Source organism: Chiloscyllium plagiosum, unplaced genomic scaffold (genome assembly GCF_037043375.1).
Source record: "Chiloscyllium plagiosum isolate Xiang-an unplaced genomic scaffold, Cpla_swu_hap1 HiC_scaffold_22, whole genome shotgun sequence".
NCBI lineage: Eukaryota > Metazoa > Chordata > Chondrichthyes > Orectolobiformes > Hemiscylliidae > Chiloscyllium > Chiloscyllium plagiosum.
Window position 1 is genome coordinate 11752565 of NW_028270160.1, and position 23083 is coordinate 11775647.

Sequence of the window (23083 nt, forward strand, 5' to 3'; positions counted from 1 at the left end):
CTTGCGTTGAAGTATACACACTTGAACTCATCTCTGTGTCAGTGCTACCTTCTCCACAGCCTCCCTACATTCTTGGACATCCTGAAAAACATCTAACTTACTTGCTGGACCAAAAGTCCGGATCCCATCCCCGTGCCAAATTAGTTTAAACCCCCCTGAAGAGTGCTAGCTAACCTACCCCCCAGGATATTGGTGCCCTTCTGGTTCAGGTGCAACCCGTCCTGCTTGTACAGGTCCCACCTTCCCCAGAATGCAGTCCAATTGTCCAAATACCTGAAGCCCTCCCTCCTACACCATCCTTGCAGCCACGTGTTTTTTAGATTACATTACATTACAGTGTGGAAACAGGCCCTTCGGTCCAACAAGTCCACACCGACCCGCCAAAGTGTAACCCACCCATACCCCTACATTTACCCCTTACCTAACACTACGGGCAATTTAGCATGGCCAATTCACCTAACCTGCACATCTTTGGACTGTGGGAGGAAACCCACGCAGACACAGGGAGAACGTTCAAACTCCACACAGTCAGTCGCCTGAGGCGGGAATTGAACCCGGGTCTCTGGCGCTGTGAGGCAGCAGTGCTAATCACTGTGCCACCGTGCCGCCCACAGTGCATTGTTCCGCGCTCCGACTTCACTTCCGCCCAGTTCCCGCCACTCTCTGCTGCAAAAAGATATGCTGGGACTATTTTCACTGGAGCTTAGGAGGTTGAGAGGTGACCTGATAGAAGCTTATAAACTCATGAGGGGTCTAGATAGTATTCAACTGCACTCTCTCCCTATTCCTTGCCTCACGTGGCACCGACAACAACCCAGAGATTCCCCCTTAAGGATTCTGAAGACACGGTCCGAGACGTCTTGGACCCTGACACCCGGGAGGCAACAAACCAACCGAGAGTCTCGCCCATGTCCACAGAACCGCCTGTCTGTCCCTCTAACTATAGAGTCTCCTATAACTAGCGCTCTCTTCCTCTCCCCCTTTCCCTTCTGAGCCTCAGAGCTGGACCTCGTGCCAGAGACCCAGTCACTGCAGCTTACCCCTGCTAGGCTGTCCCACCCAACAGTATCCAAAGCGGTATACTTATTGTTGAGGGGAACGACCACAGGGGATCCCTGCACTGCCTGCTTCCTCCCCTTCCCACCTCTAACTGTTACCCAGCTACCTCTGTTCTCTGGCGTAACTATGTCCCTGTAGCTTCTATCTATCACCCTCTCAAATAATCCTCAGTTCATCCAACTCCAGCTCCAGTTCCCTAACGCAGTCTGTGAGGAGCTGGAGCTGGCTGCACTTCCTGCAGATGAAGTCAGCAGGAGCATCAGTGGTCACCCCTACCTCAAACATCCTGCGGGAGGAACATTCCACTGCCTGTGCTGCCATAACTCTACACTTAGTCTCCAAAACAAGAACACTAAGTAGCTTACCTTTTTTTTTAGGTTAGAGGAGGAGGGAGTGTAGTGTCTCGGGTTCCTTCTCCACTCAAATAACAATTACTTACCTTCCCGACCGGCTTTGCGCTCCGACTTCACTTCCGCCCAGCTCCCGCCACTCTCTGCTGCAAAAAGATACTTTGGGTCTATTTTCACTGGAGCGTAGGAGGTTGAGAGGTGACCTGATAGAAGCTTATAAACTCATGAGGGGTCTAGATAATGTTGATGGTAGTTGCCTTTTCCCTAGGGTGGGGTATTTCAAGACCGGGGGCACATTTTTAAGGTGACAGGAGACAGATTTTAAAAAGACATGAGGCATTTTTTATTGCACAGAGGGTGGTTCGAGTGTGGAATGAACTTCCTGAGGAAGTAGTGGGTGTGGGAACAATTACAATGTTTAGAAGACATTTGGATGGATAACAGAACATAGAACAGTACAGCACAGAACAGGCCCTTCAGCCCACGATGTTTGCTGACCATTGATCCCCATGTGAGGTAAACCTAATGTACGAACCCTCAAATTTCTGTGACCATATACATGTCCAGCAGTCTCTTAAATATCCCCAATGACTTCGCTTCCACAACTGCTGCTGGCAACACATTCCATGCTCTCACAACTCTCTGCGTAAAGAACCTGCCTCTGACATCCCCTTTATACTTTCCGCCAAACAGCTTAAAACTATGACCCCTCATGTTAACAATTTCTGCCCTGGGAAAAAGTCTCTGGCTATCAACTCTATCTATGCCTCTCTTTATCTTGAACACCTCAATTAGGTCCCCTCTCTTCCTTCTTTTTTCCAATGAAAAAAGTCCGAGTTCAGTCAACCTCTCTTCGTAAGATAAGCCCTCCAGTCCAGGCAGCATCCTGGTAAACCTCCTCTGAACCCTCTCCAAAGCATCCACATCTTTCCTATAATAGGGCGACCAGACCTGGACACAGTATTCCAAGTGCGGTCTAACCAAAGTTTTATAGAGCTGCAACAAGATCTCACGGCTCTTAAACTCAATTCCCCTGTTAATGAAAGCCAAAACACCATATGCTTTCTTAACAACCCTGTCCGCTTGGGTGGCAATGAATAGGAAAGAGTTGGAAGGATACAGGCCAGGAGCAGGCAGGTGGAACTAGTTTACTTTGGAATTATGGTCGGCATGGACTGGTTGGGCCAAAGGGTCTGTTTCTGTGCTGCAACACTCAATGACTGTAGGTCCCTGACTCTAACAACTGACAGGATGCCATGGTCTCCTCATGCCATCATTTCACCGCTGCTCATTGAACAGTGGCTTTACTCCTTTCATTTGCAGGTTACATTGTTAGATTACACCTAGAATATGGTGAACAATTTTGACCCTCTTACCTAAGGAAACACATCCTGGATTTGGAGGCAGTCTGGAGAACACTCACTAGGTTCAACCCAGGAGGGACTGTCTTATGACAAGAGCTTGAGTAGGTTGGGCAGATACTCTTTCAAGTTTAGAAGTGCAAGAGGTGATCTTACAGAAACATTGAAGATTCTCAGGACAGATATGGAGAGGTTGTTTCTGCTTGTGGGAGAATGTAGGAGCTGAGGGCATAATTTCAGAATAAGGGATTGTCCATTTAAGACAGAGATGAGAATGGATTGTTTTTTTCAGAGGGTAGCGAATTCTTTACCGCAGAGGGCTGTAGAGGGTGTGATATTAAATACATGCAAGGCTGTGTCACAGAGATTTTTATCAGTAAAGGAATGAAGGATTATAAGAAAAAAAGCAATAGTTAGGGGAGTTGAGGATTACCAGATTGGGGAGGCAATGACACAGTGGTATTATTGCTGGACTGTTCATCCAGAGACCCAGGTAATGATCTGGGGACCTAGTTCAAATCCTGCCATGGCAAATAGTGGAAATTGTATTCAATACATATCTAGAATTAAGGATCTAATAATGACCATGAGTCCATCGTCGGAAAAACCCATCTGGTTCACTAGTGTCCTCTAAGGCAGGAAACTGCCATCTTTACCTGGTCTAGCCCACATGTGACTCCAGACCCACAGCAATGTGGTTGACTCTTAACTGCCCATGGGCAATAAATGCTGGTCTAGTCAGCATTGCGCTCATCCTGTGAATAAACTTTTTAAAAAGCCTAGCCCATGGTCTCGTTGATCAGACTCGATGGGCTAACTGGTCGACTTCTGCTCCTAGGCCAAAGTGAGGACTGCAGATGCTGGAGATCAGAGTGGGAATGGAAAAGCACAGCAGGTCAGGCAGCATCCGAGAAATGGGAAAATAGACGTTTCCTGATTAAGGGCTTTTGCCCGAAATGTCGATTTTTCTACTTCTTGGATGCTGCCTGACCTGCTGTGCTTTTCCAGCACCACTCTAATCCCTACTTCTGCTCCTATGACTAATGGTCTCTTTGGGGAGACGGCAGTGTCCTGTTAGTGGAGAATACCATGGTGTGTGCAGCACCTGCATCATTGAGGATTCTTGACAGGTTTGTCCACCAGCTCCCGAAGCTCTGGTCTCACACGTTGACCAGCAAGCCCAAAGTAGACTTGCTGAATTCATAAACACTGGTAGGAAGCCCTGTTCCCATTAGCGTTATCAACCGGCTAGGAATCTCTGTGGGATCATGATGTTCACTAATGGCCTTCAATTTTCCTTACAAAATCCAATCCCTGCTCTGCGATTCTTTCCTGTATGAAGGCAGGTCAAGACCCAAATAAAGATTAATATATCTTTGCGGAATACTTCTACACAAGTCACTCACATTATTCAATATATAAGTCTTTAAATGTTAAATAGAAATAGCCAGGTTAAATATTGCAGACAATTTAAATCCGCATGGGAGATTAACTTTCAGAATGAAATGTGCAACAAGATACTAAACTAAAACCTCCATCTCAGATTTAACCATTGGATGGGTGCCTGAGGAAAGTTTCCTTGCTGTACGATTAAAGTAAGGGATTCTTTTGCTGGTAATTGCCTTTAAAGTAGGTGAAATATTTCCGAACATAATTACAAAAATAGATTCCTTTTTCAATTAGTTGCAGCCTTGGTGAAATAAATACCAGTCATGGTTCAGTGGGTGTTACCCTCACCTGAGTCAGGAGTTCATGGTTGCAAATCTAACAACAGAAGCTTGAGCCCATTACCTGGGAAATGAGAAACCCTGGATGGTGCTGTGTGCAAGAGAAGATTTTAAACTGAGACCCTGTCTACGCTTACAGATGTTCAGAAAAGGTTATGCAACACCATGCTGAAGGACAGTAAGGGAACTATCCCCAGTATTCCAGGGCTGACATTTATCTCTCCCTAAAATGAATGATTTGGTCATTATTACATAGCCATTTGTGGGATCTTGCTGTGCACAACCGGCTGACTCAACTCCCAACAGTAGAACAGTCGCTTCGTTCCAAAGCCACATTACCAGCTGCAAAGTCCTTTTGGAACATCCTGAGTTTTTAAAATCAGTTCCATAATTACAATTTCTTTCTTTTTAAGAAATTTTACTCCGCCTCCACCAGATTTCTCCAGACTAAGGAGAATGGCCAGTATTTGGCATTGCCTAATCATGGTCTCCTGGTTTACTGTGTTCTGTTCTCCCCTCTTCTTCCTTCCAATCTTGGTGCTGACTTGTAATATTGGACTTCATTCAGAATCACAGAGGGATTACAGGGCAGGAGTCCATTCAGCCCACTGTCTCTGTACTGGCTCTCCAAATGTGTAATACACCTTGCATTACTCCCCATCCTTTCCCTGCATTTTATTCCATCTTTGACAACAGTCTCATTCACTTTTTAAATCCTTGACCGAATCTGCCTCCACCACACTCTCAGGCACTGCATTTCAGATCCTAACCACTCTTTGCAGGCTCAGTCCTTGAGTACATCCATGACAAAAGCTGAAGGATTTCTAGATGTTAAAGATATCAAGGAATACAAGAAAAGCACTGGGCTAATGGAGCCATGGTAAAAAACCAAATGAGGCACTCAGGAGGGCACTGGATAATTATTTGGAGTAACAGTGTGTGAGGGCATGGGGGAAAAGCAGGAGACTTGCACTGGGGAATGATCTCATTTGAAAAGCCAGTGCAAGCATAATGCCTGAATAGCCTCCTTCACGCTGTAACAATTCTGTGATCAGTGATGTTCTGGATGAAAGGTGGAACAGGAAATGCAGCTCCTATTTCCATGTTGAGTGTTGGGTGCTGGAAAAGCACAGCAGATCAAGCAGCATCCGAGGAAACGGAGAATCTACGTTTTGGGCCAAAGCCCTTCATCAGGAATGAAGCTCCCTCCCCACCCCTATCCACTTTCTGTGAAGACCATTCCCTCCGTGACTCCCTTGTCAGGTCCACGCCCCCCAACAACCACCCTCCCCTCCCTGCACCTTCCCCTGCCACTGCCACCATCCTCACAAGCCTCATTCCTGATGAAAGACTCTTGCCCGAAACGTCGATTCTCCTGCTCCTTGGATGCTGCCTGACCTGCTGTGCTTTCCCAGCACCACACCAGCATCTGCAGTCCTCACTTTCGCCTAAATCTACATTCCCCATCTCACAAGGGTCTACAGTTCCTAAATCTCTCCCCCCCCACCATCAGGGCTTTTCCTCACCTCACATCTGGGTCAGTTGAGTCTGATCCAATAACTCCATCAGCATTGTATCATGAGAGGGGCGATTAAACGGAGATGGACAAAGATATGTTTTTAAAATGGTATACCTGGCAAAGCAAATCAGATATATCATTTTTCTTTCTGTACTTTTGATACAGGGCAAGCCAACTATACCTTCATTTTCAAACCAGCTGATGTGCCAGTACGGGCAGCATCCGAGGAGCAGGAGAATCGATGTTTCGAGCATCAGCTCTTGCTCAAAACGTCAACTCTCCTGCTCCTTGGATGCTGCCTGACCGGCTGTGCTTTTCCAGCACACGTTTTTGACTCTGATCTCCAGCATCTACTTATGTGCCAACACTGTAGATATGTCAAAAGCAGAAATTCCTCCTCAGGAAGTCACTTAAGGATAAATATTTGAGCTAAGGTACCATCTCACTGAGGCAATGAGGACTGCACTGCCAACACTTAAAGCTTAAAACAGCAGCTGCTACAACATTTGCTATTTATTACCAAACACAATTTTTGGAACATCTTTTTATCACTAAAGTCTGAATGCTGCGCTCCCCATGAATCACATGCTCCTCTAACAGAGTACATAGGTCATGTAAATCTGGCCTTTGTTCTTCAAACAATCCTCTTGTCCGTCTCTCTCTTTCCAGCCCTTTGTAAGCAGCAGCTGTTGTGTTTTTTTTTGAAAGAGAGGAAATGCGTGATTAGCGCTGAAGACAGGCAATTTCATTATATGTGTACAGCAATATATTTGGGCCCATCAGGGAATAATGATCCGACCTATGAATGAAATAAAATGCTTTTTGCTCCCGTAAATAAATGCACAATTGTGCAAAACGGATACATTTCTTACTTTTTCAAGAAAATGTGCAAAACCTAAAATGCAATCACAACGTGCAGGTTGGGCTATCGTCATGTGTCTGATGTTGGACTGTCCAGACAGGCCGCGTTTTGTACTCGGTCCCCAACAAGAGGGGCAAGATTTGGGATTCCCTCGTTAAAAGAGATCTTGTCTCTTTCTTTCTCTCTCTCCCACCCCTCCAAACCTGTATTTGCAGCAATGCAATAGGATGTCCCTTTTGCTTCCCGATGTTATTTTTTATTTCTCGCCCCACCCTCGCCAATACGAATGTGCATTTCCCCCTTCCCCGGGTCTGGGGGCTTGAGAGGTTGCATTGAAGTGAATGCACGGCCCAGCGAATGTCTCCCTTACCTCGGCCATCTCCACAGCGCGATGCCCGGGCCGACGGCCGCTTACGCTGCTCGCCCTGCGCCACCGCCTCCGGCTTGATTGACAGGGCACCCGCTGTCAAAGGGACTCGGTCGCCCCGGCAACCGCCGCTGATTGACAGCTGCCGCTGGACCTTCCAGGGGATTGCCCCATCCGTCACCCAGGCAACCGCCGCTGATTGACAGCTGCCGCTGGACCTGCCAGGGGATTCCCCCCATCCGAAATCCCTCGGTATCAGTAGCGGGCCATTGCAACATGGGGTGGCCTTCACAATTGCAAAACCCCCTACCTGGAGAAAAATTATTTTTGCAATGTATGTAACTCCTGGTGCATCTTGTGGAGACAGTGAGGACTGCAGATGCTGGAAATCAGAGTCTATAGATGTGGAGCTGGAAAAGCACAGCAGATCAGGCAGCATCCCAGGACCAAGGAAGTTAACGTTTCGGGAGAAACCTTTCATCAGGACTCACTGAAGAAGGGTTTCCACCCAAAACGTTGACTTTCCTGCTCCTCAGCTGCTGTCTGATCTGCTGTGCTCTTCCAGCTCCACATCTATTGACTCCCACATTTGTGAGCATGATTTGGATGAGAATATAGAAGGAATGGTTAGCACGTTTGCAGACAACACCAAAATTAGTGGCATTGTCGACAGCGAAGACGGTTTTCTAAGATTGCCAAGGGATTTTCATCAAATGGGCCAATGGCCTGAAAAATGGCAGGTGGAGTTCAATCTGGATAAATGCGAGGTATTGCATTTTAGTACAAATGAGGATCGGCTTTATACAATTAATGGTAGGACCTTAAGTAGTGTTGTAGAACAGATAGACCTAGGAGTTCCTGAACATAATTCTTTGAAGTTTGTGTCGCACATAGACAGGATGGGTAAAAAGTTGTTTGGCACGCTTGCCTCATTGCTCAGTCCTTTGAGTGTAGGAGTGGGGGAAGTCATGTTGAGGTTGGACAGGACATTAGTGAAGGCTTCTTCTGGAATACTGTGTCACCCAGATATAGTAAGGATATTATGAAGCTGTAAATGGATCTAAAGAGAATTACCAGGATGTTGCCGGGTATGGAAGGTTTGAGTTATAAAGAAAGGTTGAGACTTTTTTTCACTGGAGCATAGGAGGTTGAGAAGTGACCTTTTAGAAGGTCACAAAATAATGAGAGCTATTGATAGAGTTAATAATAATTGTCTTTTTCCTAGGAGGGGAGAATTCAAGACTAGGGGGCACATTTTTAAGGTGAGAAGAGAGAGATTTAAAAAAAACATGAGGGCCAAATTCTTTACATAGAGAGTGGCTGGCATGTGGATGAACTTCCTGAGGAAGTGGTGGATGTGGGTACAATTATAATGTTTAAATGACATTTGGATAAGTACATGAATAGGAAAGGTTTGGAGGGATATGGGCCAGGAGCAGGCAGGTGGGATTAGTTTATTTCGGGATTATGTTCGGTGTGGACTGGTTGGACAGAAGCCGATCCTCATTTGTACTAAGTGCAGACACTGTATGACTCAAATGAGGTCCACCACTGTGCAGTATATGTAATTGATTGCTTTTGCAGACATCAAGATATTACCAAGAACTGTGAGTTCATGAGGCAGCGATTCAGACCATCCTGCCCATCAGACCTGTGCCAGCGCTTCGAAAGAAGTGTCCAATTAGTCTCACTTGACGGCCTTTTCCCATGCCCCTGCCGATTTAGTCCCTTCCAGAACCATCATGATGGAATCAGCTTCCACTTCCCTTCCAGCCAGCATAGTCCGGATTTCAACAATACACTCCAAAAAAAATTTCTTTCTTCACCCGAAATCTGTGTCCCCTGGTTTAATGAACCTGGGTCATCATCCTGGAAATCCCTAACAGCACAGTCCAGTCTCAGTGGCTTAAGAAGCCTGCTCACCACCACTGCTTCAAGGTCCATGAGGGATGGGCAATAACTGGTGAGGGAAGAAGATTGAGAGTAACCTCTTTGCTTTCCCACATGATCAATATATACATATTACTTCAAAACGACTTCAGCCTCACAGGTTATTGTACATCGTCCTCCCAATGCAATCCAACCCCTTACAATGGACAGATACTTCAAAGATCTGGTGATCAATATTAATCCTTTCTAGTACTGAGGTGGACCCTGTCCCTCATACACATAGAGGAGATTCATATGCCTTCATACTCACTGAATTCAAAGTCAGGAGTGGAGTAGAGTTTATTTCTTAGCTTAAGGAACACAAACTCATTATCTGCTTCACCACTTCACAGCCTCAAGGTCTGAATGTTGGATTCCGTAACTTCAGAAACTGACCACGTTTTGTCTGTTCTCTCTGTCCTTTCCTCCACAGCCTTTTCTTTTTTGGTGTCTTGTTTACTTTGCTATTAGTAAAGAGGATCCATTCTTTCCCTTCCAGAACTTAATTTAAGATCTCTTTCTCCAAAGCAAATCTTAGCAGCATTTATAAACTTAATGGTAAGGTTCCAGGGAGTGTTGCTGAACGAAGAGACCTTGGAGTGCAGGTTCATAGTCTCTTGAAAGTAGAATCGCAGGTTGATAGGATAGTGAAGAAGGCATTTGGTATGCTTTCCTTTATTGGTCAGAGTATTGAGTACAGGAGTTGGGAGGTCATGTTGTAGCTGTACAGGACATTGATTAGGCCACTTTTGGAATATTGCGTGCAATTCCGGTCTCCGTCCTATCGGAAGGATATTGTGAAATTTGAAAGGTTTCAGAGAAGATTTACAAGGATGTTGCCAGGGTTAGAGGATTTGAGCTACAGGGAGAGGTTGGATAGGCTAGGGCTGTTTTCCCTGGAGCATTGGAGGTTGAGGGGTGACCTTATAGAGGTTTATAAAATCATGAGGGGCATGGATAGGATAAATAGGCAAAGTCTTTTCCCTGGGGTGGGGGAGTCCAGAACTCGAGGGTATAGGTTTAAGACCATAAGACCACAAGACATAGGAGTGGAAGGAAGGCCATTCGGCCCATTGAGTCCACGCCACCATTTAATCATGGCTGATGGGTATTTCAGCTCCAATTACCCACACTCTCTCTGTAGCCCTTAATTCCTCGCGAGATCAAGAAATTATCAATCTCCGCCTTGAAAACATTTAACATCCTGCTCTCCACTGCACTCCATGGCAGTGAATTCCACAGGCCCACCACTCTCTGGCTGAAGAAATGTCTCCTCATTTCTGTTCTAAATTGACCCCCTCTAATTCTAGTCTCCACGGGTCCTAGTGACCACCCTTTCTAAGCCATCTTGTAAGTTTCTATTAGATCTCCCCTCAACCTTCTAAACTCTAATGAATACAATCCCAGGATCCTCAGCCATTCATCGTATGTTAGGCCTAACATTCCAGGGATCATCCGTGTGAATCTCTGCCAGACACGCTTCAGTACCAGTATGTCCTTCCTGAGATATGGGGCCAAAATTTGGATGCAGTATTCTAAATGGGGCCTAACTAGAATTTTATAAAGTCTCAGAAACACATCACTGCTTTTATATTCAAACTCACTTGAGATAAATGACATTACATTCGCTTTCTTAATCACGGACTCAACCTGCATGTTTACCTTTAGAGAATCCTCAACTAGCACTCCCAGATCCCTTGGTATTTTGGCTTTATGAACTTTCTCACCGTACAGACAATAGTCTACACCTGTATTCTTTTTTCCAAAGTACAAGACCTGTTATTTGCTCATGTTGAATTTCATCAACCATTTCCTGAACTGTCTAAATCTTGCTGCAGCCTCCCCACCTCCTCAGTACCACCTACCTGTCTGCCTAATTTCGTATCATTGGCAAACTTGGCCAGAATGCCCCCATCCCTTCATCCAGATCATTAATATATAAAGTGACCAGCTGTGGCCTCAACACTGAACCCTGCGGAACACCATTTGTCACTGGCTGCCATTCCAAAAAAGAACCTTTTATCCCAACTCTCTGCCGTCTGTCAGACAGCCAATCCTCAATCCATGTCAGTAGCTCACCTCAAACACCATGGGCCCTCACATTACTCAACAGCTTCCCGTGAGACACCTTATCAAAGGTCTTTTGGAAGTCTAGATAGATAACATCCACTGGGTTTTCCAGGTCTAACCTACCTGTTACCTCTTCAAAGAATCCTAACAGGTTTGTTAGATATGACCTCACCTTACTAAATCCATGCTGACTTGTTCTAATCTCATCCTTAACATTGGATTCTCGAATTTTGCCAATAACCGAGGTCAGGTTAATCGGCCTATAATTTTCCATTTTTTGTCTTGATCCTTTCTTGAACAAGGGGGTTACAACAGTGATTTTCCAATCATCTGAGACTTTCCCTGACTCTAGTGACTTTTGAAAGATCACAACCAACGCCTCTGCTATTTCCTCAGCCACCTCCCTCAGAACTCTAGGATATAGCCCACTGGGGCTAGGAGATTTTTCAATGTTTAGACATTTAGCTTTTCCAGCACTTTCTCTTTTGTATTGGTTACCATACTCAACTCTGCCTCCTGACTCTTCTTAATTGTTGGGATGTTACTTATGTCTTCCACTGTGAAGACTGACACAAAGTACGTATTAAGCTATTTCCTTATCTCCCAGCACTAGCCTTCCTACATCAATTTGGAGTGGCCCAATGTCTAATTTTGCCTCTCATTTATTTCTTATGTATTGAAAGAAACTTTTACTATCATTTCTAAAATTATTGGCCAGCCTACCTTCATATTTGATCCTCTCCTTCCTTATTTCTCTCTTTGTTATTCTCTATTTGTTTTTGTAGCCTTCCCAATCTTCTGATTTCCCAGTGCTTTTGGCCACTTTACAGGCTGTCTCTTTTTCTTTGACACATTTCCTGACTTCCTTTGTCAGCCATGGCTGTCTAATTCCCCCCCACCGCCCCCCCCCCCCCAACAACCCCCAGGTAATCTTTCTTTTCTTTGGGATGAACCTCTGTACTGTGTCCTCAATTACACCCAGAAACTCCTGCCATGTTGCTCTACTGTCTTCCCCGCCAGGCTCTGCTTCCAGTCGATTTTCATCAGCTCCTCTCTCGTGCCCCTGTAATTACCTTTATTTAACTGTAACACTATTACATCCGATTTTGCCTTCTCTCTTTCAAACTGCAGATTGAAGTCTACCATATTATGATCGTTGCCCCCTAAGTGTTCCCTTACTTAAAGATATTTTATAAAGTCTGGCTCATTACATACCACTCACTCCAGAATAGCCTGCTCCCTCGTGGGCTCCATCACAAGCTGTTCCAAAAAGCCATCTTGTAAGCATTCCATGAATTCCCTTTCTTTGGATCCACCAGCAACATTATTCACCCAGTCTATTTGCATGTTGAAGTCTCCCATGATCACTGTGACCTTACCTTTCTGACATGTCCTATCTATTTCCTGGTATATCTTGCACCCCTGGACCTGACCACTGCTGGGAGGTCTGTACATAACTCCCATTATGGTTTTTTTGTCTTTGTGGTTCCTCAACTCCACCCACACAGACTCCACATCATCTGACCCTATGTCATTCTTCACTATAAGACCATAAGATCATAAGACATAGGAGCGGAAGAAAGGCCATTCGGCCCATCGAGTCCACTCCGCCATTCAATCATGGCTGATGAGCATTTCAACCCCACTTACCCGCATTCTCCCCGTAGCCCTTAATTCCTTGTGACATCAAGAATTTATCAATTTCTGCCTTGAAGACATTTAGGGTACCAGCCTCCACTGCACTCTGTGGCAATGAATTCCACAGGCCCACCACTCTGTAGCTGAAGAAATGTCTCCGCATTTCTGTTGTGAATTTACCCCCTCTATTTCTAAGGCTGTGTCCACGGGTCCTAGTCTCCTCTCCTAACGGAAACAATTTCCTAGTGTCCACCCTCTCCAAGCCATGTATTATCTTGTAAGTTTTTATTAGATCTCCTTTTAATCTCCTAAACTCCAATGAATACAATCCCAGGATCCTCAGCCGTTCCTCATATGTTAGACCTACCATTCCAGGGATCATCCGTGTGAATCTCCGCTGGACACGCTCCAGTGCCAGTATGTCCCTCCTGAGGTGTGGGGACCAAAACTGGACACAGTACTCCAAATGGGGCCTAACCAGAGCTTTATAAAGTCTCAGTAGCACAACAGTGCTTTTATATTCCAACCCTCTTGAGATAATTGACAACATTGCATTCGCTTTCTTAATCACGGACTCAACCTGCATGTTTACCTTTAGAGAATCCTCAACCAGCACTCCCAGATCCCTCTGTACTTTGGCTTTACGAATTTTCTTACTGTTTAGAAAGTAATCCATGCTTCTATTCTTTACTAACAGGCAACCTCGCCCCCTCTGCCCACCTCTGTGTCTTTTCAATAAGTTGTAAACTCTTGGATGATTAACTGCCAGTCCTGGACCCCCTGCAACCATGTCTCTGTGATGCCTATCACATCATAGGGTGAGAGGGGAAAGCTATAAAAGAGACCTCAGGGGCAACATTTTCATGCAGTGGGTGGTGTGTGTGTGGAATGAGCTGCCAGAGGAAGTGGTGGGGGCTGGTACAATTCCAACATTTAAAAGGCATCTGCATGGGTATATGAATAGGAAGGGTTTAGAGGGATATGGGCCGGGTGCTGGCAGGTGGGACTAGATTGGGTTGGGATATCTGGTCGGCATTGAATAGTTGGACCGAAGGGTCTGTTCCCGTGCTGTACATCTCTATGACCCTATGACTCTTCCCGCACCATTAACAACCCCTTTGTCATTTGTGCTGGGCCTCTCCACCACCTGTCCCCTCGCTTCTCCTCTGTTTCTGTCAGAACTACAAAAAGCAATTTCCAACACTGTTCAATTCCAGAGAAGAATCATACCAGACATGAAACATTAATTCTCTTTCGCTCTCTGCAGATGCTGCCAAACCTGCTCAGTGTCTCCAGCACTTTTTGTCTTTATTTCAGATTTCCAACATCATTGGTTCTTGGTTTCATTCAATAATTTATTTCATAATGTGCTCCTAAGCTGGGAATGGAAGTGACGCCATGAAGTCGAGAGTGTGGTGCTGGAAAAGCACAGCAGGTCAGGCAGTATCTGAGGAGCAGGAAAAATCGATGTTTCCGGCAAAAGCCCTTCATCAGGAATGAGGCTTGTGGGCCAGGGCTGAGACATAACTGGGAGGAGTTGGGGATGGGGGAAAGGTAGCTGAGAGTACAATAGGTAGATGGAGGTGGGAATAATGGTGATAGGTCAGAGAGGAGGGTGGAAGGGATAGGTGGGAAGGAAGATGAAGGGTAGGACAAGTCATGAGGGCGGTGCCGAGTTGGAAGTTTGGAACTGGGATATGGTGGGTGGAGGGGAAATGAGGTAACTGGTGAAGTCCACATTGACGTCGTGAGGTTGGAGGGTCCCGAGGTGGAAGATGAGGCATTCATCCTCAAAGTGTCGGGTGATAAGGGAGTGACAATGGAGGAGGCCCAGGACCTGCATGTCCTTGGTGGAGTGGGACGGGGAGTTGAAGTGTTTGGCCACGGGGCGGTGGGGTTGGTTGGTGCAGCTGTACCAGAGATGTTCTCTAAAGCACTCTGCGAGAAGGTGTCCAGTCTCCCCAATGTAGAGGAGACCATATCCGGAGGAACAGTTACAGTCAATGATGTTGGTGGATGTGCAGGTGAAACTTTGATGCATGTGGAAGGCTTCTTTGGGGCCTTGGACAGAGGTGAGGGGGGAGGTGTGGGTACAGGTTTTGCAATTCCTGCGGTGGCAGGAGAAGGTGCCAGGAGGGTAGGGTGGTTGGTTGGGGGTAGTCACAGAGGGAACAGTCTTTGCGGAAAGCGGATAGGGGTGGGGAGGGAAATATATCCCTGGTGGTGAGGTCGGTTTGTAATTCTGCTTTCCCTTCACAGATGTGGCCACACCTGCTGAGTTTCTCCTGAAATTTCTGATTCTGTTTTTTAACTAAACCACGTCTGGCAGTTCTTGATTAAGGGTTGAAAAGTGTGGCGCTGGAAAAGCACAGCAGGTCAGGCAGCATCCTGATGACGGGCTTATGCCTGAAATGTCAACTCTCCTGCTCCTCGGATGCTGCCTGACCTACTGTGCTTTTCCAGCGCCACACGTTTCGAATCTGACTCTCTAACATCTACAGTCCTCACTTTTCCTCAGTTCTTGATTAATCTTTGCCTCTCCAAGTGCAGATTAATTCTGACCCTCAGAATTGCTTCCAATAATTTCCCCACTACCAATGGATTTCTGGTTTAGCCTTTGTTTCATTCTTGAATAATGGTGCCACATTTTCAGACCTCGAGTCCTTTGGCACATCTCCCATGGCCAGAGAGGAACTGAAAATGATTGCCAGTGTCCCCTTGCTATTTCAGCTTATAAAGTTAGAGGTTCTCTTCCAATTAAAGATCAATTGGTTGCTATATACTGCTCCTAGAGAAGGTGGTGGTGAACCTCCTTCTCAATCCATTGTAGTCTAACTGCTGTAATGCCACGACAGTGCTGTCCGGGAGTTCTGGGATTTTGACGCTGAAGGAACAGCGATATATTTCCAAATCAGGATGGTAAGTGGCTTGGAGGAGAACTTACACATGGTGTTGTTCCTATGTATCTAGATTTGCAGATTTGGAAGGTGCTCTCAAAAGAACTTTGGTGAGTTGTTGCCGTCCATCTCAGAGATAGTACACTTTGTGACAGTAGTAGAGGAATGAATGGAGAGAGGGGTTGATGTGACGCTAATCAACAAGTCACTTTGCCTTGGGCAGTGTGGGCTTTTTATGGGTTGGTGGGGCCATACTCAGTAAAAGTTTAAGAGGGGGAATTTGGCCAAAATATAGGAGCAGGGAAGATTGATATCTAGACATGGTCATCTGTGCACGATTGGAAAATGGGGATACTTCAAGAAGAGTTGAATCTTTTTGAATCTTTAAAAGCCTTTCAGAGTTTAATATTTCCTTCAAGTTAGTAGACGGGTGATGAAATAAATTGCACAAGCTCTTTCTTCCTGAAAACGAGCAAGCTTTGTTACAATGCCACAGGAATGGGGTTTAATTAGTATGTTTGTGTTGGAGATGTTCCACTGTATGGAGGTTTTACTAATTTGTCATTCTCTTCCTTAATGTAATTGTTCTGCTCAGCATTCCAATTTTTTGAGTGAGCTTTTGAATTATGTTCAAAAGGGTTTGTCTGAAATATACTGAATAATGAGCTGTGCCAAAATGCCCAAATACTTGCTATGTTTTAATGGTGTACAGAAAAATTGTACAAAAGTGGAGTCCTTGATTGTATACTCACACGAACTGTGTGGCTCAAAGAATGAACTAATATTATACAGCAACATTCAACCCCTCACCATATGCTCAGTGGTTCTTTGCAACAGTTGTATGCCTCCAGCAGGGTATTGGTACCAGATGCAGCAATGCTTTCATTATCCCCTTCTAACACAATAAATGATGATGTAGGTCATGTATATAGAACATAGAACATTACAGCGCAGTACAGGCCCTTCAGCCCTTGATATTGCGCCACCCTGTGAAACCAGTCTGAAGCTCATCTATCTACACTATTCCATTTTCATCCATATGTCTATCCAATGACCTTTTAAATGCCCATAAAGTTGGTGAGTCTACTACTGTTGCTGGCAGGGCTTTCCACACCCCTACTACTCTCTGAGTAAAGAAACTACCTCTGACATCTGTCCAATAACTATTATCCTCAATTTAAAGCCATGTCCCCTCGTGCTAGCCATCCCTATCCTAAGAAAAAGGCTCTCGCTGTCCACCCTATCTAACCCTCTGATTATCTTATATGTCTCAATTAAGTTGCCTCTCAACTTTCTTCTCTTTAATGAAAACACCCTAAACCTTTCCTTGTAAGACCTTCCCTCCACACCAGGCAACATCGCAGTAAATCTCTGCACCTTTCCAAAGCTTCCACATCCTTCCTATAATGCGGTGACCAGAACTGCATGCAATACTCCAAGTGCAGGTGCATCAGAGTTTTGTACAGCTGCAGCATGACCTCATGGTTCCGAAACTTGATCCCTCTACTAATAAAAGCTAACACACCGTACGCCTTCTTAACAGCCCTATCAACTTGAGTGGCAACTTTCAGGGATCTATGTATATAGACACCGAGATCTCTCTGCTCATCTACACTACCAAGCATCTTACCATTAGTCCAGTACTCTGCATTCCTGCTGCTCCTTCCAAAGTGAATCACCTCACACTTTTCCACATTAAACTCCATTTGCCACCTCTCAGCCCAACTCTGCAGTTTATCTATGTACCTCTGTAACCCACAACATCCTTCAGCACTATCCACAATTCCACCAATCTTAGTGTCATCTGCAAATTTATTAACCCATCCTTCTACACCCTAATCCAGGTCGTTTATAAAAATGACAAACAGCAGTGGACCCAAAACAGATCCTTGCGGTACACCACTAGTAACTGAACTCCAGGATGAATATTTCCCATCAACCACCACCCTTTGTCTACTTTCAGCTAGCCAATTTCTGATTCAATGTAGTATTGAAAGATCCAACAGGCATTCATTACAGCTGACTAATATGTACAAATACATTCACAGCCACAGAAGTGTCTAGACTACCCTTAAACTGTTTGGTTATAAACAGTATCACATATCCATCAGCATTCCAGGCTTCATCTCCAGGTGAGATGAAGTCTGAGATATACCTTCAGGTCACGTGTGATGATAAGGAGGGAGAGAACTTTGGGGGGGGAGGGAATCTTATTTTAGAAAGAAACTCCGCTAGTCTTTTCCAATTCGCTGTAGCCTTGGTTCAAACAGGGACAAAAGAGCTGAATTCCAGAGGTGAGGTGAGAGTGACTGCCCTTGACATCAAGGCTATATTTGACCAAGAGTGGCGTCAAGGAGCCCTGACAGTCATTGGATATCAGGGGACAAAATCCCCGCTAGTTGGAGTCATACATGGCACACAGGAAGATGGTCGTGATTTTTGTATTTGTCATCTCAGCTCCAGGACATCTCTGCAGGAGTTCCTCAGCATAGTATCCTAGGCCCAACCATTTTCAGCTGCTTCATCAATGACTTTCCAAAGAACAGTACAGCACAGGAGGGCAAAGCTTCAAATTGAGGAGTAATAGATATAGGGCAGATGATCAAAGGTAATGTCTTTACTCAGGGAATAGTAGGGACATGGAACGCACTGCCTGCAACAGTTTGGCCCACCAAGGCTGCACAAACAAAAAGCACCTTTCTAAACTAAATTCCTTTTGCCTCCATTCAGTCCATGTCCTTCCATTCTCTGCCTATTCATATCTCTGTCAAGATACTATTTAAATATTGCTACTGTATCCATCCCCACCACTTCCTTTGGCACCACCCTCTGTGTAAAACAACCTGTCTCTCACATTTCTTTTAAACTTTCCCCCTTTTATCTTAAATCTCTGTCATGAGTAATTGACCCTTTTACCCTGGGAAAAAGATTCCAACTATCCATTCCACCCATGCCTCTCAATTTTGTGAACTTCTCTCAGCCTCTGACATTCAAGTGAAAATAACCCCAATGTGTTCAATCCCTCTTCAAAACCAGTTCAACATCTTGGTAAATCTTTTCAGTACCCTCTTCAAAACCTCCACATCCTCTGGCAGTGTGGTGACCAGAATTGTATGCAATATTCAAAATGTGGCCTAACTAATGCACTATACAAAGTCGGGAATGTGGTGCTGGAAAAGCACAGCAGGTCAGATGGCATCCGAGGAGCAGGATTCCTGATGAACTATTCCTGATGAAGGGCTTTTGCCCGAAACACTGATTCTCCTGCTCCTCGAATGCTGCCTGACCTGCTGTGCTTTTCCAGTACCGCACTATCGACTCTGATCTCCAGCATCTGCAGTCCTCACTTTCGCCTAATGCACTTATACAGCTGAGGTCATCATTAGGTCAGAAGAGAGGATGTTCGCTGATGACTGCACCATGTTCAGAAACATTCGCAACTCCTCAGCAATGCATATTCAAATGCAGCAAGATCTGGACAGTATCCAGACTTGGGCTGACAAGTGACACCACGTAAATACCAGGCAATGACCAGCTCCAATAAGAGACAATCTAACCACCGATCCTTAACATTCAATTGTGCAAGGGGTTAAAACAAAACAAAGACAATTTAAACAACAGACAGGTTCAAAACAAGACATGTGTGCAGCAGCACTTAATTGTTCCTCTTAAAAGCTCAGTGTTGAGCAGTTAGCTATGTAGCTAACTGCAACTTGTCCCAATTCAGTGGGACAACAGGAAATTAAACCACTTTCAAACTGTGCTGCTGCAGTTTGCCGTAAGTGATCTGATGGTAAGTGGCATGCACCCAAAGCACAATGTGATTGGTCTATTATGTTACCAAGGCTTGAAAATCGATACGTCATTGGTCAATAAGAGGGAACTGATACATGATTGATGCGGATTTGTATACAAAAATACGATTGTAACCACCAAAAGGCAGACCCTACTGACAAGGGTACTGTTATCCCCTTAAGGTTGAGTTCCTTGCATTGCTATTAATAAAGGCGTTGTGTGTGTATGTGTGGGTGGGTGTGTGTATATATGTGTGGGTGTGTGTGTGGATGTGTGGCTGGGTGTGTGTATTTATGTGTGGGTGGGTGTGTGTGTGTGTGTGTGTGTGTGGGTATGTGTTTGTTTGTGTGTGTGTGAGGTGTGTGTGGGTGTGTGTGTGGGTGTGTGTGTGTGTGTGTTTGTGTGTGGGTGTGTGTGTGTGTATTTGTGTGTGGGTGTGTGTGTGTGTTTGTGTGTGGATGTGTGTGTTTGTGTGTTTGTGTGTGTGGGTGTGTGTGTGTGTGTGTTTGTGTGTGTGTGAGGTGTGGGTGTGTGTTTGTGTGTGTGTGTGGGTGTGTGTTTGTGTGTGGGTGTGTGTGTGTGTGTGGGTGTGTTTGTGTGTGGGTGTGTGTGTGTTTGTGTGTGTGTTTGTGTGTGGATGTGTGTGTTTGTGTGTGGGTGTGTGTGTTTGTGTGTGTGGGTGTGTGTGTGTTTGTGTGTGTGTGGGTGTGGGTGTGGGTGTGTGTGTGGGTGTGTGTTTGTGTGTGGGTGTGTGTGTTTGTGTGGGTGTGGGTGTGTGTGTGTTTGTGTGTGTGTGGGTGTGGGTGTGGGTGTGTGTGTGTGGGTGTGTGTGTGTATGTGTGGTCTCCTCTACATTGGGGAGACAGGATGCTAATTCGAGGAACATTTCAGAGAACATCTCCTGTGACACATGCATCCAACAACCCCACCGTCCTGTCGCTGACCACTTCAACTCCCCCTCCCACTCTGAAAAGGACATGCAAGTCCTGGGCCTCCTCCACTGCCAAATCCAAGCCACCCAAAAACCTGGAGGAAGAACGCCTCATCTTCCACTTTGGGACCCTCCAACCGCACATATTAACATTGACTCCACTAGTTTCCTTATCTCCCCTCCGCCCACCTCATCCCAAATCCAACCCTGCAACTCAGCATTGCCCTCTTGTACTGTCCTACCTGTCCATCTTCCTGTCCGTCTGCTCCACCCTCCCTTCTGACCCATCACTGTCACCCCCTACCTGCATCTACCTATTGCCTTCCAGCTCCCTTCGCCCCTTCTATTTATCTCTCAGTCCCATTCCCCTCTCCACATTCCGCATGAAGGACTTATGTGCAAAACATTGACTCTCATGCTCCTCAGATGCTGCTTGATCTGCTGTGCTTTTCCAGCACCACACTTCCTGACTCTGACATCCAGCATCTGCAGTCCTCACTTTCTCCTACAAGAAGGTTTACAAGGATGTTGCCTGGGTTGGAGGATTTGAGCTATAGGGAGAGGCTGAACAGGCTGGGGCTATTTTCCCTGGACCTTCGGAGGCTGAGGGGTGACCTTATAGTGGTTTATAAAATCATGAGGGGCATGGATAGGGTAAATGGACAAGGTCTTTTCCCTGGGGTCGGGGAGTCCAGAACTAGAGGGCATAGGTTTAGGGTGAGAGGGGAAAGATATAAAAGAGACCTAAAGGGCAACCTTTTCACACAGAGGGTGGTATGAATATGGAATGAGCTGCCAGAGGAAGTGGTGGAAGCTGGTACAATTGCAACATTTAAGATGCATTTGGATGAGTATATGAATAGGAAGGGTTTGGAGGGATATGGGCCAGGTGCTGGCAGGTGGGACTAGATTGGGTTGGGATATTTGGTCAGCATGGACGGGTTGGACCGAAGGGTCTGTGTCCATGCTGTACATCTCTAAGTCTCTATGACTCTATATATGTTGAAATGTACCTTCGACACAATGATGTTACTATAACTGTCTCCTCCAGGATCAACATCCTGGAGGTTACCATTAATAAGAAATTCAAATGGACTTGCCACTTAAACACAGTGGCTACAACAGCAGGTCAGAAATTAGGAATACTGCAGCCAGTAACTCACCTCCTGACTCCCTAAAGCCTGTCAACCATCTACAAGACACAAGTCAGGAGTGTGATGGAATACTCCCCACTTGCCTGGATGGGTGCAGCTCCAACAACACTCAAGAAGCTTGACACCATCCAGGACAAAGCAGATGCTTGATTGGCACCACATCCACAAGTATCCACTCCCTCCACCACTGATGCCCAGTAGCAGCAGTATGTAGCATCTATAAGATGCACTACAGAAATTCAACACAAATTCTTAGACAGCACCTTCCAAACCCCTGACCCCTTCCCTCTAGAAGGACAAGGGCAGCAACTACATGGGAACACCACCACCTTGAAGTTCCCCTCCAAGCCACTCTCCATCCTGACTTGGAAATAAAGAGCTGTTCTTTCACTGTCGCTGGGTCAAAATCCTGGAATTTCCCTCCCAATGGCATTGTGCGTCTACCCACAGCAGGTGGACTGCAGCAATTCAAGAACGCAGCTCACCACCACCTTCTCAAGAGCAACTAGGAGTGGGCAATAAATGCTGGCCTAGCCAGTGACACCCACATCCTACGAGTGAGTGAAAAACAAAAGTTCAGTCTATGTAGAGTTATAATAAGGGGCCTTTGTGACACTGAGCTATAACAAAACTTTTCTGAATATCAGTTAAGGATTCCATATGGGCAGAAATCTCAGAACCAAAGGCACATAAACAGCAAGGATTAAAGTCAAGACAGAAAGTTTGACCTTTTTTCTCCATTGTCCTCATTGCTTCCATGATGCCCAAATAGAAGTGCCTCTCTCTATTTTGGGCAGTTCTCAGTTTGGTCACCAGATGGAGCACTCCAAAATATGTGGGGGCCAAGACAGATATGTTATAAATTAATCAGTAACTTTATCAAAGTAAGCTAATATTGGACCTAGCAGAGGGTTGTTACTGAAATAAATACTTCCCTAGCAGCCAACTGAACCTTGCTACCAATCTTATTTTTATTTATGCTGAGGATGTGGCGACAGGGTCAACATTTATTGTTCATCAGCATAAGACCATCAGACAGAAGAGCAAGGGCTTTTGCCCGAAACGTCGATTTCGTTGCTCCTTGGATGCTGCCTGAACTGCTGTGCTCTTCCAGCACCACTAATCCAGAAGAGCAATAGTAGGCCATTCAGCCCATTGCATCTGCTCTTCTAATCAATGAGATCATGGCTGATCCAACAATCCAACTCCACTTTCCTGCCTTTTCCCCTCTAACCCCTGACTCCCTTACTGTTTAAAAATCAGCCTAACTCAGCCTTGAATGTTCATAATGACTCAGCCTTGACCGCTCTCTGTGGTAAAGAATTCTACAGATTCACCCCGCTGGGGCAGAAGAAATTCCTCGAGGAGAAAGTGAGGGCTGCAGATGCTGGAGATCAGAGCTGAAAGTGTGTTGCTGGAAAAGC

General features: G+C 45.6%; 1 protein-coding gene across 2 annotated transcripts in view; it reads right to left on the reverse strand.

Moving 5' to 3' along the window:
• Window positions 1-7403, reverse strand: part of LOC122561312 (golgin subfamily A member 7B-like) — a 33821-nt gene extending 26418 nt beyond the window's left edge. The window contains exon 1 of one of the 2 annotated variants that reach the window (XM_043712996.2): window positions 7249-7403. In XM_043712996.2, coding sequence (XP_043568931.1) covers window positions 7249-7257 — 9 coding nt within the window. In that variant the 5' untranslated portion in view covers window positions 7258-7403. Of the gene's footprint in view, window positions 1-6536; window positions 6687-7248 lie in introns of those variants that run through there. The other variant, XM_087998751.1, reaches the window with a different exon arrangement.
• Window positions 7404-23083: the final 15680 nt, after the last annotated feature.